Genomic DNA, 17,548 nt, shown 5'->3' with positions numbered 1-17,548 from the left:
GGATGAGGTAGAGGGGCAGAGAGAAAGCCTTCTAGACAGAGGGAGTATTTGTTGGATGAGTGGACAGGTGAACCTGACATTGAAATCTGAGCTTGCTGACCCAGGGGTACAGAGCATTCTGATGGGCACAAGCAAGCAGGTGACTAGGTTCGGGGCACCTTGATACCATGGTGCTAGAAGTTACCTTCTTATTACCCTAGACATGGCACATGGAGCTGTGTCACCAAAAGGCTGCGCTCTGGTCACCAGTGCTTCCCAGAGGGGGATAGAACAGATGGGATAGAATAAATGTACCCACCTCCTCTGCCAGGGATGGGGCAATTCTGGGTTAAGGTGAAAAACCCTCTGGCCCCGTATCACATGGCAAATGGACTCTGCCAATCTCAGGCACCTCACCCAAGGCTCTTCTCCCAACCCAGATGAGCGGGAAGTTGTTCAGAAGAAGACCTTCACGAAATGGGTGAACTCACACCTGGCGCGCGTGTCCTGCCGCATCACCGACCTCTACAAGGACCTGCGGGACGGGCGGATGCTCATCAAGCTGCTGGAGGTGCTCTCCGGAGAGATGCTGGTAAAGCCCCTCCCCTGGGTCCTGTGGCTGGTCCTGGGTCCCCTCTGCAGCAAAGACACGGTCTGGGGCCTCTCCACTTCTCACAACCTGCAATAGTAATGATGCAATGTATCCATGTGACTGATTGGTTCTCTGAACTTATTCATCTAAAAATGTGCTGTGCTTAGCCACTTAGTCATGTCCACCTCCATGCAGCCCTAAAGACTGTAGCACGCCAGGCTCCTCTGTCCATGGAATTTCCCAGGCAAGAATACTGGAGTGGGTTGCCATTTCCTTCTCCAGGGGATCTTCCCAACCCAGGGATCAAACCCACATCTCTTGTATCCCTTGGATTGGCAGGCAGATTCTTTACCACTAGCCCCACCCATATGTCCCAACATAAATGCGATGACTTTCCATCCAATATATCAATCAAAACTTTAGTTAATTTTGCTGAAGTGTCTCAGAATTTCTTGCTTTTTTCTGGCCACTCCCACCTCCTTCATATTCCTTCAGAAAAAGAGCCCTTGACTTTCTTCTCTTGGGATCTGGTTATCTTTGTCTGGCCTGCAGTGAGCTTACCTTCAGCCTCCTAGCAAAGGCTAAGACAGATACCATTACCCAGCTGAAGAATTTGCATCCTTTGTGGAACCAGGAGGAAAGAATGGAAGAGATTTTCCTTTGTGTCCATCACTCTTACAAGTGGAGATTTATTTCGGGCCCTCTCAGTTGTAACTCACCCAGCAGCAATGTTGCCCCTGCAGGAGAACCAGGTCAGGGCTCATGTTTTGTTTAGTCACTTCCACTGTGACCTTGGGCCTACCAGGCAGGGCCTTCTTTGTCTCATTTCTCCCCTGTTTAAAATGATACCTGTGCCTGATGATGTAGGCTAAGATCCTTGGGGTTTGAGTGAAAGATTCCACGTTCTTCTGTTTCCTTTTCAACTCCAGGCTGAAGTTAAAGAATGCCTCTTAACCTTCACTGAAGGCCCACTAGAGAGAGTTACCACTGAGAACCCTTCAGATGATGCAATTACTCAGCAATGGTGGTCCCTTGAGCTTCAGTTGGGGCCATTCAAGGGTGAGGAGGGAGGAGGTCGGATGGCAGGATGAACCCATTATCAGTCACCAAACTGAAAGCCACTGTTATCACCAATCAGCAGCAAATAGTACCTAGAAGTGTGCCTGGCACATAGTAAGTGCTCAGTTAACTCCCTGTTGTGTTATTCATCTGAATGTCATCTATTACCACTCACAAAGCTCTGTTTAGACTGAGGAACAGCACTGGTACAGCCCACTTGCAGAGCTCTGGGTGCTCAAAGAGGGAACCCCTGAACTTTGCTGAAAGGAGGAGGTTGAAACGTCAAGGAGTGAGCTAGGAGGTGGAGTTTGGCGTGGAGGGTGGATGCTGATGACAGGAGCTGGTCCAGGCATGACCGTGAGGTTCTTCCCTGCCCGTGGGGGCAATGCTGTCCCTCAGCCAAAGCCCACGAAGGGGAAGATGCGCATCCACTGCCTGGAGAATGTGGACAAGGCCCTGCAGTTCCTGAGGGAGCAGCGCGTGCACCTGGAGAACATGGGCTCCCATGACATCGTGGACGGCAACCACCGCCTGGTCCTCGGCCTCATCTGGACCATCATCCTGCGCTTCCAGGTGGGTCCCCGGGACCTAAGAAGATGGCGAATGAGTGTGAGTGTTCATGCGTGTGTCCCCCGGGACAGTGCTTGTAGGACGGAGAGAGCATCCTGAGCATCACCAACTTGCTGAAGCTGAGCGCGAGCAGCCCAGCCAGTGTCGTGGTCTTTTGAGAGAGACGCTAGAAACTGGGAGCTGGACTCAGATCTGGTTGCTTTCGCCAGGTCTGCTTTTGCCCCCTTCTCCCTACATGGGTAACTCTTTGGTTTTCTAAATAGTTTGATTCAAAAATTACAAAGACAGTGCAGGAGATCTGCTGCTATGTTTTCCAGTCAGAAGCTTTTCTCTTCCCACCTTGAAAGTCCACGTCTGTTATGTAAGGAAATTTAGGAAGCCCAAGGGAGGGAAAGCAGGGTCTTCCACCTGCTGGTTTGGGGCAGAAAGAACCTAGTTGGAGGAGGGAAGGGCCGGGAGGAGAAAAATAACACTCAACTCCCATCCCGAGGATCTCCTGCAAGTGGTCTCGGGTGTCCAGTCTCGCTCACTGCAGGTGTGTATGATGAAATGGTAATAACAGCAGAACCAGGGAGGATGAAAAGGCAAAAGGAGCCACTAATCCAGATGCAACACCTTCCAACAGTCATGCCGTCCACGGCCCTCACAGCGTCGTGCCTCCTGAGGAGGAATGAGGCCATCGTGCATTTATTCTCGGCCTCCCCTTTGAGTTTCTGATTGGAGCCATCTCCTCTGACCTGGGGAGTACAGCAGGGTAGCAGGCCTCTGGGACCATAGGCCTCAGCCTGTGGTGTGGCTGCAGGGCTGGTAACCAGAGGAGGAAAGAGGGAGGGGGGTCTTCCAGAGAGCCCTGGGCCAGATGCAAATCTCAGTCTCCCTTCTCTTGTTCCCGTGCCCCCAGATTCAGGACATCGTCGTCCAAACTCAGGAAGGTCGTGAGACGCGCTCAGCCAAGGATGCCTTGCTCTTGTGGTGTCAGATGAAGACGGCAGGGTATGCCCTGGGGAACAGCTGCTACCATGTTCCACCACCCTCTTCACCCCACACCCACGTATTACCCAGAACTATAGCAGCTTGGACATATTCAATGCAAAGTCTATCCCGACCTGATTCTTAAAGGCCTGGAATATAGGATTCTATCCCAAAGTTGCCTGGGTCAGACCATGGGGTCTGGGGGTGGGGGGGGGTGAGTGTCTCTTGGGCCCATCTGATGGGGGAGCCTCTCTGTGGGACTTAACAGCTGCTGCCTTGTTGAAGCCATTCGAGAAGGGTCAGGTCCACCCCTCTCCTTCACACACTTGTAGGGACCTCTAAAGAATCTGTTTCTTAGGTCTTAATGTTTCTCTTGGATGCAGCTACCCCCACGTCAATGTCACCAACTTCACCTCCAGCTGGAAGGATGGCCTGGCGTTTAATGCCCTGATCCACAAGCACCGGTAAGAAGTGGGGGGGTGGGCTGCAGCAGCCCGGGAACTCTTGGAGGGAGGAGGGTTTGGATACTTTGCACTTAGCATGTAGGTTACTGTCCAAGCTCCACAGGAACGTTAAACCCGCTGTGCCTGCTCCTCTCACCCTCAGCATCCTGCCTCCCTTAAATCCTCCTTCCCTACACGCTGGTGCTCACAGATCCCTCCTCCAGTCCATGTCCTCTTCTCAGTCCTCTGGCTCAGCCACTTCCTTGCATCTGCCCAGGGTCTTTGCCTGTTGGTGGGGGACACCATGTCCCCTGCCCTCTAACAGTCTGGCTTCATCCCCAGGCCCGACCTGATTGACTTCGATAAGCTGAAGGACTCCAATGCCCGGCACAACCTGGAACATGCCTTCGAAGTGGCCGAGCGTCAGCTGGGCATCATCCCGCTCCTCGACCCTGAAGGTGAGCTGGCGCCCACCAGGCGGGCAGGGCACCCGGAGGCGTGTGGTGGTGTTGGGCAAGCCGTGGGCACAATGTGGGCCTGGGGGCCGGACCAGGGCTCTGTTCTGTCTGCTCTTCAGCTCCAGACTGGCTCCGATGCCTCCCCTGCCCGCTCAGGAGCCATTGTAGTCTTGCCCACCTTGTCCCTTCTTCCTTGTTTTGTGGTCGTAATATGGATTTCATCCTGTGGCTTAAACCGCAGCCCCATTCCTCTTTCACTCTCGCCTGTACGTGTAGTTGAACTTCGTGCTGGAGACACAGGGAGATGAACCCCTTGAGCCTGACATTTCCAGCTTCTAACTGGTCCTGAGAGCCCATGCTTTCCCCATGCAGATGTCTTCACAGAAAACCCTGATGAGAAATCCATCATTACCTACGTGGTGGCGTTTTACCACTACTTTTCCAAGATGAAGGTGCTGGCGGTGGAGGGCAAACGAGTCGGTAAGGTACGGAGCTTCTGTGAAACCAGGGCCCCCGGATCCCTGCTCACCGTGCAAAGGCCTTGACAGACGCTCCCTTTCTCTCCGAAGAGCTTTATGTCTGGACCCCAGCAATAGGAAAGGGCTCACATCACTCCCACCAACCTCCTCTGAAGCTAAGCATTGCCACATTAATGGCTCCCAAGCTGAATTCCAGCACAGGTTGATGATCTGTCCTCAATGAGGTCATAGCTCCGAATCCACCTTCCTCCTGCAGACCTATATCTCATGAACATTTCCTCAGGAACAAAACAGGCTTTTACTTGTTAGTCTATTGTGGTGTCAGATCTCTCAGGCTCCCATAGCCTACCCGGGAGCCACCCCATTCTACAGACCCTCATGCTGGGTCCTCAGCTCCTCCAGAGTAGGGACCGTTTCTCATTCATCTTTGTGCACTGGTGTTGAGTAAAGGCAATGCCTGGAAGCCTACCATCCTTGTTGTTCAGTCACTCAGTCACACCCAACTCTGTGACCCCATGGACTGCAGCATGCCAGGCCTCCCCGTCCCTCACCATCTCCTGGAGCTGGCTCAAACTCCTGTCCGTAGAGTCAGTGATGCCATCCAACCATCTCAGCCTCCGTTGCCCCCTTCTCCTCATGCCCTCAATCTTTCCCAGCATCAGGGTCTTTTCCAATGACCTTGATCCTTAATACCCATTTTTAAACAAACAGGACTTTGGCTTCTCTGGTGACTGATGTCCTGGGACAGTGAGCTTTCCAGTCTTTTACAGGATGCGGGAGCGGGGAGCTGCTCCTGATCCCAAACACGGCCAGGTCCCTCCTGCACCTCCTGTCCAGCCCTCTACTCAGCAGTGGTCTTGGGCTCTGGGGACAAAGCCAACATAAACACTCTAGGGATTGCGAGGAGGAGGACCACCTCGACTGTGGTCCCCGTTGGCGTCCTCACTGACGTCCTCACCCTTCTCATGAGGATGAGTCACAGGGTGATTCCCTAGGTAATTGACCACGCCATTGAGACCGAGAAGATGATTGAGAAGTACAGCGGGCTGGCCTCGGACCTGCTCACCTGGATTGAGCAGACCATCACTGTCCTGAATAGCCGCAAGTTCGCCAACTCCCTGGCCGGTGTCCAGCAGCAGCTGCAGGCCTTCAGCACCTATCGCACCATCGAGAAGCCACCCAAGTAAGGGCCCGGGCACCCGGAAGGGTGGGCATCAACTGCTGAGAAACGACCTCCCAAAGGTGGGAGGGCCTGGGGAAGGGATCCAGGAGGCATATCCTGGAGGTTAGAGAGCTGCCTGCCTGTCACCTGCTTCATCCCGTCTTGTCTCCCTGCTCCCAAGCTGTCAGCCTGCAGGAAATGGGCATTGAGTAACCTCTGACTCATAGCCAAGGGAAGTACTTTCTCAGATCCAGATTCCTGAATGGGGAGCAGGAGTGAAATCTCAGGCTTCAGAGTCTCTTCAAAGAGCCTGTGCTGGAGACTTCCCCTTCCCTGCGCAGCGAGCTGTGGGTTTGTTCTCTGGTAACGACCTCTGCATCTGCAGCCCCAGAGCTCGCCACGTGCAGCCTCCTTGATCATCAAACACATCCTTCTTCTTCTCTCCCGTCTGTCACTGCTCATCCATCAGCAGAGCACTTAGCCTGCCTCTCGGGACTTCTGCTCCACTGCGGTGTGTGCAGGGCCTGTGTGCACATATGCACATGCAAATACAGCTATGTGTGTGCACACACATGCACACTTACACACACGGCATTCTAGCTCGCCTGCCCTCAGCTTGTCCAGCTCCCCTGAAACGGATTTCTAGCTCATCGGTGGTACCGGTGCTTTGCTTCTCCCCTGCTCATTCATTCATGACTCGTAAACAGGGAAAGGCCAGACGCGGAGTCTAGAATGTACTATAAATAAATGTCTGATTTCTGGCCTGACACTAACCATGTTTAAAGTCCTAAATCCAATCCAAGTAATATCTCCTGTGAGTTTACCAGGCACTACACACAGGGGTGGTATCTCTTGGCTGCGTAAGACAGTGCTCGAGGTCACAGACTCCTTGACGTGCCTATGAGCAGCAGGTATATGGGCTGGCCTCGGGCTGGCCTGGGGACCTTGCTTACCATCTGATCTGCAGCTGCCACAAGGAGGAGGGAAAAGTGGGTAGATACTTGGCCACTTGCAGAAATGGGAAAATACTCAGTTACCTGGAGCTCGTCTGGACACTGGGTTCCAGACATCCATCCTGCTGCCATCCTCCCCTCCCCCTGAGATCCTCCCAGAACCCAGCCTTTCCTCCCCCCTCAGAAGCATCTGGACTTTTGGACAGTTGTCAGGACAGCCAGCTCATTAGTACTCAGGTGAAAGTTGCTTTCTGTGCAATATGTTCTTACGTGGATAATGCTGCTTCAAAGGCTTATTGACTCACACCATAAAAAACTGAGTAAAGAGCTAGTCAGGAGCCTTTAGCATTTGTAGAACAGGGAAGAATTTCTTTGTATTGATTGGTAAACCTTGATACCTACAGGAATTTCCAGAACACTTAGCCATTCCCCCATGGAAACAAATGATAAGCAAACACTGCAGTAGTTGTGTTTTCTTTGATTTATGTTGCAAAGACTCAGCCCCTATTAGGTCTCAGTTGGTGAGTATGATAGACTAATGTTGTAACAGGTAAAACATATAGATCCTCTATCTTTTTTTACTTTTTAAAAATTTTACTGAAGTATAGTTAATTTACAATGTTGTGTTTCTTTTTACTTTTTAAAGAGAAATATGCTTTGCTATCCAAGCTCCAAGATGCCAGGGTTCCATGTTCACTTAAAAAAGAAAAATTGGCTGTGGGAATCTCCACACTCATCACGCAACCTCTGTTTTCTCAACAGGTTTCAGGAGAAGGGGAATCTGGAAGTCCTACTTTTTACCATCCAGTCCCGGATGAGAGCCAACAATCAGAAAGTGTATACGCCCCATGATGGGAAGCTGGTGTCCGACATCAACCGGGTACAGCGGCGTTTTTCATTTCACGTTGCCAGGGGGTTGATTGAGCTCCTGAGAGCAGCACAGGGGATGGTCCCTGGAAAGGGTGAAGTCAAGCCACACTCTGTGCTGTTGTCAGGGACACAGCTAGCTGTTGAGGGCGCTGTCTGAGCCCAGCCCTGAGGGGTCGGACTCTACCCACCATCCTTCCATTCAGGGGTGGGGAGAGGGGCAAGATAGGAGACAGGGATGGAGAGGTACAAGCTACTAGCTATCAAATAAGTAAGATACAAGGATTTAATGTACAGTATGAGGAATGTAGCCCCTATTTTATGATAACTTCATATGAAGTGTAATCTATACAAATATTGAATCACTATGTGATACACCTAAAACTAATACAATACCGTGAGTCAACTATACGTCAATTTAGAAAAATTTTAAAAAGAAAAGGAGGCTGTTGCTACACAGTTCCAGCTCAAAGGCCATGAGAATGGGGATTCAGCAGGCTTGCCAGTGGGTTAACTGAGCTTCTTCTAATGAGGGCATAAGGAATGGTTCCTGGGCAGGGGTAAGCCAAGCCACTCTCTGTGCTGTTAGTAATGCCCAGCTGGCTGTTGAGGGTACTATCCAAGCCTGGCACTGAGAGGTCAGGCTCTACCCACTGTCCACCTGTGCAGTCCCCTCCTCAGATGCCCAGAGTCCAGTTTATGGCCTATTCTCTATAGAACCTGGAGGGCTTTTAGGGAATATCGACTACTTTTAATGAAGGCAAATGCCTTGTGACTTTGGAGATTTGGAGGCCTACCACCACCTGGAAATTCCAGTGGAATGGTGGTGGCCATTTACTCAACAGGAATTTACTGAGCACCCACAGAGGCAATAACACTATATGAGACCAAGATGGATTTACGGGAAGGCCAGTTTAGGGGAAGAGGAGACTGGGAGGTCGTGATCAGTGCTCCCTGAATCTTCAGTTGGCTTAAACAGGAAAACCGGAAGGCTAGGTTCTGTCTAGATTCCTCAAATCACTCAGTGCTGGTGAAAGAGTTGGGATGGTACCCCCAAATCCCAAGAGCTCTCCTCTGCCACCCCGTGCAGGCCTGGGAAAGCCTGGAGGAAGCTGAGTACCAGCGGGAGCTGGCCCTGAGGGGTGAGCTCATCCGGCAGGAGAAGCTGGAGCAGCTGGCCCGGCGCTTTGACAGAAAAGCTGCCATGAGAGAGACGTGGCTCAACGAAAACCAGCGCCTCGTGGCCCAGGTAGTGGGGTGCACTTGGGACAATGGGGTGGGCGGAGTGGGATAAGCTTCTCCACAGGCCTTGCATCCCTGCTCCCTGTGATTGGGTGGGTCAGGACTGACATCTGAAAAGGCACTCTCCCAGATCGATTAAGTCTCACTTTTTAATTATTTATTTTTGGCTGCGCTGGGTCTTCATTGCAGTGCATGGGCTTAGTTGCAGCATGTGGGATATTAGTTCCCCTCCAGGGATCGAACCTGGGCCGCCTGCATTAGAAGCATGGAGTCTTATCCACTGGACCTCCAGGGAATTCCCTATTAAGTCTCATTTTAGGAAAGAGCCACACAATCCAAAAATGGCCCCAAAGGTTATCTGCCATGAACCAGGAGCATCACCCAGAGCCAGAGTTGAAGTCGACATTTCAGGGGTCCTCTGGGGATGTGATAGAAGACGTGCACCTTGTGGGTATGACATGCCCCTTGGACGCTGGCTTTCAGGACTGTGTCACATTTCACTAGCTAAAACCTGACCCCAGGACTGATTCTCCATGAGAGCGTCTGTCCCTTCCCACTTGGATCTTGGCATCAAATCAGTTCCATCTGGACGGGAGAAAGCAAGCATTCTGAAAGAACTGGAGAGTGTGCAGTTACCCCAGAGAGCATGAGGCAAGCCCTCTGGGTGCAGCTGCAGGGTTTCCAGTAAGAGGCCCCTTCCTGCCCAGAACGGGGCAGGTCCCTCCAGGCAGGGTGGCGAGTGCCAGCAGGTGGGAAAGAGCTCTGTCAGTGATAGTCACCCAGTGTTACACCCACACGAATGGCGCAGTGAGTAAAATCACGAGCTTCTTGCAAAGGTTCTTATGAGACATTTAGTCTTCGGAACTCATCGCTGATAAGATAGGCTGAAAAAGCTGGCAGAAGTAACCTTTTGGGGAAGGACTTTCTCCTGCAGAAGTTGCTCCTAAAAGACCTGCCGTTTCTCTGAGCTTGGGGACCAACCAAGAGGACCCTAACCGAGCTGCCTGTTTTCCTTCCTGGGGGACAGGATAACTTTGGGTACGACCTGGCAGCAGTGGAGGCCGCCAAGAAGAAGCACGAGGCCATCGAGACGGACACGGCTGCCTACGAGGAGCGGGTGCGGGCCCTGGAGGACTTGGCCCAGGAGCTGGAGCTGGAGAACTACCATGACCAGAAGCGCATCACGGCCCGCAAGGACAACATCCTGCGCCTGTGGGACTACCTACAGGAGCTGCTGGGGGCCCGGCGCCAGAGGCTGGAGAAGACGCTGGACCTGCAGAAGCTCTTCCAGGACATGCTGCATAGCATTGATTGGATGGACGGGATCAAGGTGGGCCCGGGCACCCCCGCCCCATCCCCACCCCGCCCCATCCCCCTGGGGCTTCAGCAAGCTCTGCTTCCATAGGCACCTCCCAGCCCCATGGCCGAGTCAGAGCAGAGCATCTAAGGCAGCAGAGTGTCTGATGGCATCTGCCTCTCCATGGCTTGGCTCGCTCTGCTCCAGTCTGCTGTATCCCCAGTGATCAAGAAATCTGGGGTTCATAGTTACACAGGTGCCTGCCTGCAGGGCCTGGACGAGACAGACCTCCCTCAGGAGCCTGGAGAATCAGGCTCTGAGTAATCACGATCTGACTCTAGTTGGCTTCCAGACCTTGGCATCCAGGGCCCCTGAGAAGTCTGAGTCTCCTCTCTCGCTATCACAGTGGCTCTCAACTGAGGACACACATCAGACTGACCGGGGCTTGCTTTTTTTTTTTTTTTTTAAGATTTTCTGATATAGGCCATTTTTTAATATCTTTTTTTTTCTTTTTTATTTATTTTCATTGGAGGCTAATTACTTTATTGTGGTGGTTTTTGTCATGCATTCACATGAATCAGCCATGGGTGTACATGTGTTCCCCATCCTGAAGATATAGGCCATTTTTAAAGTCTTTGTTGAATTTGTTGCAGTGTTGCTTATGTTTTATGTTCCGTTTTTTTGGCCCTGAGGCATGTAGGATCTTAGCTCCCCGACCAGGGATCAAACCCATATCCCCTGTACTGGAAGGTGAAGTCTTAATCTCTGGACCATGAGGGAAGTCCCCCATGGAACTTTCTGAAAATACGTACACCCAGGTCCCACCCCTGGGGCACACACGGGCAGACTGAGTGTAGGACTTGAACTCTTGAAAGATGCTCCCTGGATGGTTCTGATGGGCACCCCCAGTGGGAGATCCTGCTCTGTAGCCTCTTTCCCATTGAGCAGCTGCATTTTCCAGCTGCATCTGACACCCTGGTCCCCAGTGCCCTGCACCCTCACTTAGGAAGGTTATTCTCCTAGCACGTGGGTTCTCCACCTCTCCTGACTCCCTCTGCCCTGTCTGTCCTCTTTGCCAGGCTCACCTCTTGTCTGCTGAGTTTGGGAAGCACTTGTTGGAGGTCGAGGACTTGCTACAGAAACACAAGTTGATGGAGGCTGACATTGCCATCCAAGGGGACAAAGTGAAGGCCATCACCACAGCCACCCTGCAGTTCACTGAGGGGTCAGGTGAGGCTGCAGGTTGAGGTTTTTCTGTTGAGGACTCTGGCCCAGCACTCCAGCACCCCAGGGTGGATAAATCTAGCTGTAGAATTCTGCCTCTTTCATCAACATGTGGTACAAGAAAGAAGTTTGAGGGAGAGCAAAATTGTTCAGAAAGCAGGCGACTGCTTCGGTCATCTATTATCAGAAAGGTGCGTAAGCACCAAGAAGGCATCCTTCGTCTTTCATTCTCTTGGCTAGTTCAAGTCATGGTGGAGACAAGCTAGGTTTATAGCTTCTGGTCTTAGATAGGTGACCCCTGCTGCCTCTCAGAAGAATCATCTAGAAATTAATGCCTGGGTCTTTTAAAAAATAATTTCACATTGTGCATTTCTACTGAGAGTTGATCCAACTTTTAACCTCTCTTATTCCTGGAGTTTTAGTGGGAACTAATCCCACTAATTCCTGAAGATTTAGTGGAAACTCATTATAAAGAACTAATTAAAAGCCTGTCCTCTGAGCAACTGAGACCTCCTGCATCCCAAGCCCATCCCAATCCCCAGTGAGATGGCAGGTTCTAGGTGTGGTTCTAGTCTGATCTGAAGCTTGCCCAGAGATAATGAAGCCCTTACCCTCTTTGTCCTTCCTCTTCCCATGTCACCCAGGGTACCAGCCTTGTGACCCCCAGGTCATCCGGGATCGTGTCAGCCACCTGGAAAAGTGCTTCGAGGAGCTGAGCAACACGGCAGCTGGGCGCAAGGCCCAGCTGGAGCAGTCCAAGCAGCTCTGTAAGTTCTTCTGGGAGATGGATGAGGCCGAGAGCTGGATCAAGGAGAAGGAGCAGATTTACTCCTCCCTGGACTATGGCAAGGACCTGACCAGCGTGCTCATCCTGCAGCGGAAGCACAAGGCCTTTGAGGATGAGCTGCGCGGGCTGGATGCCCACCTAGACCAGATCTTCCGGGAGGCTGAGGACATGGTAGCACGCAAGCAGTTTGGACACGAGCGGATTGAGGTCCGGATCAAGAAGGTGTCTGACCAGTGGAATGAGCTGAAGGACCTGGCTGCCTTTTGCAAGAAAAACCTCCAGGACACTGAGAACTTCTTCCAGTTCCAGGGCGACGCGGATGATCTGAAGGCCTGGCTACAGGACGCCCACCGGCTGCTCTCAGGGGAAGACGTGGGGCAGGATGAAGGGGCCACACGGGCCCTGGGGAAAAAGCACAAGGACTTCCTGGAGGAGCTGGAGGAGAGCCGCGGAGTGATGCAGCACCTGGAACAGCAGGCTCGGGACTTTCCCCCAGGGTTCCAGGATTCCCCAGATGTGACCAACCGGCTGCAGGCCCTCCGGGATCTCTACCAGCAGGTGGTGGCCCAGGCGGACATGCGGCGGCAGAGGCTGCAGGATGCCCTGGACCTGTACACGGTGTTTGGGGAGACAGACGCCTGTTTGCTGTGGATGGGCGAGAAGGAGAAGTGGCTGGCCCAGATGGAGATCCCAGACACACTGGAGGATCTAGAGGTCGTGCAGCGCAGGTCAGAGCTGGCCCTCCCCTCTCACCGCCCCCTACAGTCTGCGCTCCTAGTCCCCAGATCAGCAAGCCTCTCTCTGAGAGGCTGTAGGACGCCCTTTGTCGCAGAGGCCAGGCACCGAGAGTCACGAGTTCTCATCTGGCTTTGGGTACTTCACCCCCAGGGCCTTTCCCAAAGGGGCTCTTTCTAGTCCAAGTGTTCAATGACTTTTCAGTGACAGCATCCTTTGTTCAAATGAATTGTATATGGGACCCCTGATATGTAACACAGAGGAAAGCGGAGGGGACATGACTAAGGGGGAGGTGAGAGGCAAGACCCCATAAACCCCTAAACCCTCAGGACCTAAACCCCATGAACCCTCAGGAGCCTCAGAGACCAGTTTGTAAACTGTCAGTCCAAGGCCACTCTCATTTCCAGGATTTGAGTTCCATCAGCACTCCGGCATGGCAGGGCTTGCCCCCAGCATTCTGAGTACAGAATCCAAGGAGCTAAGAGCAAGAGGCTACTCCTTGAGCCTTCCCTGGTGGTCCCATGCTGATGCTGGAGGGACCTGGGCTCTTATCTCAGAGGGGTCAGCTTTCATAACACAGGATGCCCACAGCCTCAGTAGTTCACCCTTCTCTTCCCCAGGACGGAGCACCTGACTGAGGAGGTATCCTTCAGGTGGAGGCAGTGGAATTAGGGTTCAGGAGCAGCAGCTGAGCCAGTGGAGGTGTGGCAGATGGTTTCTGTGGCCATCAACACCGCCCACACCTCATTTTTCCTCCATCTCTGTTGAGACATTGGCCTGTATAAGTAACCAGGTCTCTCCTAGCCTCATCCAGGAAATGCTAAACCATGAAACTGGACCCATGAACCAGAAAAGAGGGCGTGTCAGCACACCTTTCTCCTTTCTCCCCTCTTACCTCGTGGAAGGAGGTGGAAGAAGAAAGCAAGAGCAGGGCAGAAAGCAAAAGCCGCTGCTGCCTTAGCAATCCTCATTTTCTCTGTCCACATCAGGTTCGACATCCTGGACCAGGAGATGAAGACATTGATGACTCAGATTGATGGCGTGAACCTTGCTGCCAACAGCCTGGTAGAGAGTAATCACCCACGCAGTGCGGAAGTGAAGAAGTACCAGGATAACCTGAACACCAGGTGGGGTGTGGGGAGGGCTTGGAGATGGGGGCTTGTTTTCTGGCACATCTGTGGGGTGTGGCCCAGAAGTCAGGAGGCCTGCTGTGTGTGCCAGGTTTGTACCCTCAGAGTTCCTGCCTCCATCTGCCATGGTCTCCTTCTGACCCTGGAGCTATAGCCCCAGGGAGGAAGGACCTGGGTGGTGACCAGCCCAGAGAGAGAGATGTGTTCCCAGAGCTGCAGTGCTGTGCCTGGAATGGGTGTGTGCTGAGCAATGGAGGAAATGCCCTGAGTGCATCCACAGTTAGAATCAGGCCATGTGGTTCTCAGGCCACATTTCCCTGGACGTCCTTAGGCAGGGAAGATTGCTTTCTGAGAGCTCTTAAGTATTGTCCATAAAAGAAAGCTCCTGCTTATGCCAAAATGCAGCATTGATAATGAGACTGGCTTGAATGAAGAGGAGAATTAGCAAGAAGCCTTGAGCACACGCCATGGCCAGAAGGAAAAACAGGCCCTAAGGAGCCGTTGGAGAGGGACTGCTTTCAGTACAGGATGTGATTGCCACGGGTTCCTTGGGAGTCTCTGAGGACAGTGCATGCACCTGTGTTCCGTTCGGTATCCTGGGCTCTACATGCGCAGCACCACGTTCACTGCCTCGCCACCGCCCCAGTCCATTACCCCACACCTGCATGAGCCCTGCTCTGCCTGAGGCAACCTGGGAGGTGGGGTTAGGGAAGACTTGGAGCAGCACAGGGGGCTTAAGAGGAGGCAAGGGGTAACCCCCTGGTACTTGGGAGCCACCAGATTGTCTCAGCATCCGAAGACGGGGACTGTAGTTCAGGAGGGTCCTCTGCCAGCTGAGGTTTATGCCAAGGAGGAGGATGCCTCCAGTTCTTCTTTAGGCTTGGAGGTAACAGTGATATGTGTGTTTGTGCACGTGCGTGTGTTTGTGAGACAGACAGGAAGAACTTGTCAGCCAGTAATCTGCTGCTTTGAGGAGCTATAGTCAGAGAATGCTGTTATAGACCCCTAAGCCATGCACTGTCCTAAATGGAATACACCAAGGTACTTGCCATCCTTAGAGGAAACCCGAGGCCTGAAAAGGTAAGATGGCCTTCCATTACATCTGAGAGTTGAAAGTTTCCTGAGCCATGTATCCCAGACAGCCTGCATCCTGCGCAAATGCTTCCTCCACATGTAGCCCACCCCACTTGGGGTCAGTCTCTTTTGTTAGAAAGTTGGATCTCATCGTGAGTGGAAATCTGCCTCCTTGAAATTTATATACATTGGTTCTGGACTCTGCCTGTTAGAGATACTGAAACTTACTCCAATTCTTCTTCCACGTGATAGCTCTTTGACTCTTTTTAAAGACAATTGTCCCCCTTCACCTGCACCCACGGTCCTGCCTCCATGTGGGTGTCGTTCTCTCTACAGGGTCCATCCTCCTCCAACAATATGGTCTAAATTGTGCTTGTTTTCAGGCCAGTACAGATTTCTCTCCCTCCCAGTTTCCAGGATGAAAAAGTATCTTTCCTTGACTGATTTAGAGCTTCATACTCCACCTTTATTATAATTACTTTCATCTTTTAAGAAATTTTCTACTAGACTGTAAGTGAATGAAGAGCAATATCTTATAGTGCCCACAGTATTTTCTACAGTGTCCACAGTATCTCATAGTGTCCACAGTGTCTCATAGTGTCCACAGTATCTCATAGTGTCCACAGTATTTTATACAGTGTCCACGGTATATTCTATAGCGTCCACAGCTCTGAGCGCCAAGACTTTATTGTCTGAGGCTCCCTCTGTTGGGAATATTCTTTTCACAGGTATCCTCACTCCCACACGTTACTCAGATCTCAGGTCATGTCCTCTTCTTGGTGCAGTTTACACTGACCAACCCATTCACAGTATCACCTCCTCCTTCCCATCCAGCTCCTCTGCCTCAATCCCATTTTCTTGCTTCCTTTTAATTTTAAAGATTTTTAAAAATTGTTTATTTATTTTTGGCTGCGCTGGGTCTTCATTGCTGCATTCAGGCTTTCTGTAGTTGCAAAAAGCGGAGTCTACTCTCTAGTTGCAGCGAGCAGGGGTTACTCTCTCGTTGCAGTGTGCGGACTTCTCATTGCAGTGGCTTCTCTTGTTGTGGAGCCCAGGCTTTAGGCGTGTGGGCTTCAATAGTTGCCATCCACAGGCCTTAGAAGTTACAGAAAAAGGGCTTAGATGCCCTGCAGCATGTGGGATCTTCCTGGACCAGAAAGTGAACCCATGTCCCTTGCATTGGCAGGCAGATTCTCAATCACTAGACCACCAGGGAAGTCCCCCTTTTCTTCCCCTTTAAATTGGATTTTAAAAAATGGCTTATTTGGGGGGTTTTGGCCATACCACATAGCATGTGAGGTATTAGTCTCCCAGCCTGGTATTGAAGCAGCGTCCCCTGCCTTACAACTGCAGAATCTTAACCACTGGACCACCAGAGACTGGTGCTTAACTTTTCTCCTTTGTACTTGTCACCACTTGATGGAGTAAACACTTACTTGCCTCTGCCCATTTGAATGGGAGCACTTTACTTCATTTGTGGTTCTATCCCCAGAGCCTAGAACAGTGACTGGCATGAGACATGTACGTGATGGTTGGGTGATGTGAATGACCGAGGACAGACCTGAAATGTGCCAGGCTCCGCACACCTAAGTCACTCAAGTACTTACCGAATGTGTGATTACCTCCCACCATACACATTCTGGTTGGCCAATATTATCTTATAATATCTTGGGCCCAGGACCACACCTGGACTCCTGACATGGTCTGGCCAGTACTGCCTAGAGCAGCTCTAACAACGTCCCCCCTTTTGGAGACGGTGCAGGGGAGGGGAAGGTGGGTTTGGGAGGCAGACTAGACCCAAACGTCACCCTGTCCCCTATGTGGCACTTGCCTGGTGTCTGCAGTGAGGCCATACCAAGAAAAGCCTGGAAAGTCACCATGGAACCTCCTTCCTAGGGGCACTGCCAGATGGTCTTCTGTGGCTTCTGGATGGAGCTGGGAGGCCTCCCAGCCCTGGGGCACCTCGCTTTCCTTTCACAGTAGTTTCAGATCACCTTGAGGGGAACCTCCAGCCCTTTTCCCTTAACATCCAGCCTCAGCAGCATCCGTGTAACAGGCACAAAACTCCCCAGAGGTCGGGGGCCTTACCTCTGGACTCTTCTCCCCTCTTTCCTGGAATTTCCCATCTTTTCTCTGGGGTCGTCCTCCTCTCTCTCTTGGAATTCCCAATCCTTCCCAGCCCTCCTCCCACTGCTTTGCAGACCTGTCTTCCACCCCCAGACTGAGGTCGCCATGGGAATGCCCACAATGCGCTCTACCCAGTCCATCTGCCTCCTCCCTCCACTTCCATCCCCAGACTTCAGAGATGAGTGACTCAGGGCCCGCTCCTTAAATAGCTCACTGCTGGTGATGCGTTCACTGAAGCACAGCTCAGATGACCACCGTGAGACCTGCGCTTACCACCCCTCCTGCTCCTCACAGCTCCCTTAGTCCTCTCTGCCTGGTGTGTGCTGTGTACGTTGTACTTTATACTATGGTTGTTTGATGAGTTTATCCTACTTTCTTTCTAACTCATACACTCCGTG

The 17,548-nt window shown here is 52.0% G+C and overlaps 1 protein-coding gene across 1 annotated transcript in view; it reads left to right on the top strand.

Annotated features, from left to right (window-relative positions):
• Positions 1–17,548, top strand: part of SPTB (spectrin beta, erythrocytic) — a 128,286-nt gene that overhangs the window by 76,316 nt on the left and 34,422 nt on the right. Inside the window, exons 3-15 of the mRNA XM_043472286.1 lie at positions 420–571; positions 2,030–2,203; positions 3,102–3,193; positions 3,556–3,636; positions 3,958–4,073; positions 4,446–4,558; positions 5,548–5,735; positions 7,430–7,547; positions 8,625–8,783; positions 9,804–10,106; positions 11,153–11,303; positions 11,942–12,812; positions 13,809–13,946. Of these exons, the coding sequence (XP_043328221.1) occupies positions 420–571; positions 2,030–2,203; positions 3,102–3,193; positions 3,556–3,636; positions 3,958–4,073; positions 4,446–4,558; positions 5,548–5,735; positions 7,430–7,547; positions 8,625–8,783; positions 9,804–10,106; positions 11,153–11,303; positions 11,942–12,812; positions 13,809–13,946 (2,656 nt within the window). The remainder of the gene's footprint in view (positions 1–419; positions 572–2,029; positions 2,204–3,101; positions 3,194–3,555; positions 3,637–3,957; positions 4,074–4,445; positions 4,559–5,547; positions 5,736–7,429; positions 7,548–8,624; positions 8,784–9,803; positions 10,107–11,152; positions 11,304–11,941; positions 12,813–13,808; positions 13,947–17,548) is intronic.

This window comes from Cervus canadensis, chromosome 6, assembly GCF_019320065.1.
Source record: "Cervus canadensis isolate Bull #8, Minnesota chromosome 6, ASM1932006v1, whole genome shotgun sequence".
NCBI lineage: Eukaryota > Metazoa > Chordata > Mammalia > Artiodactyla > Cervidae > Cervus > Cervus canadensis.
Note: the sequence above shows the minus strand (reverse complement) of the source record. Positions and strands in the feature narration are given on the sequence as shown.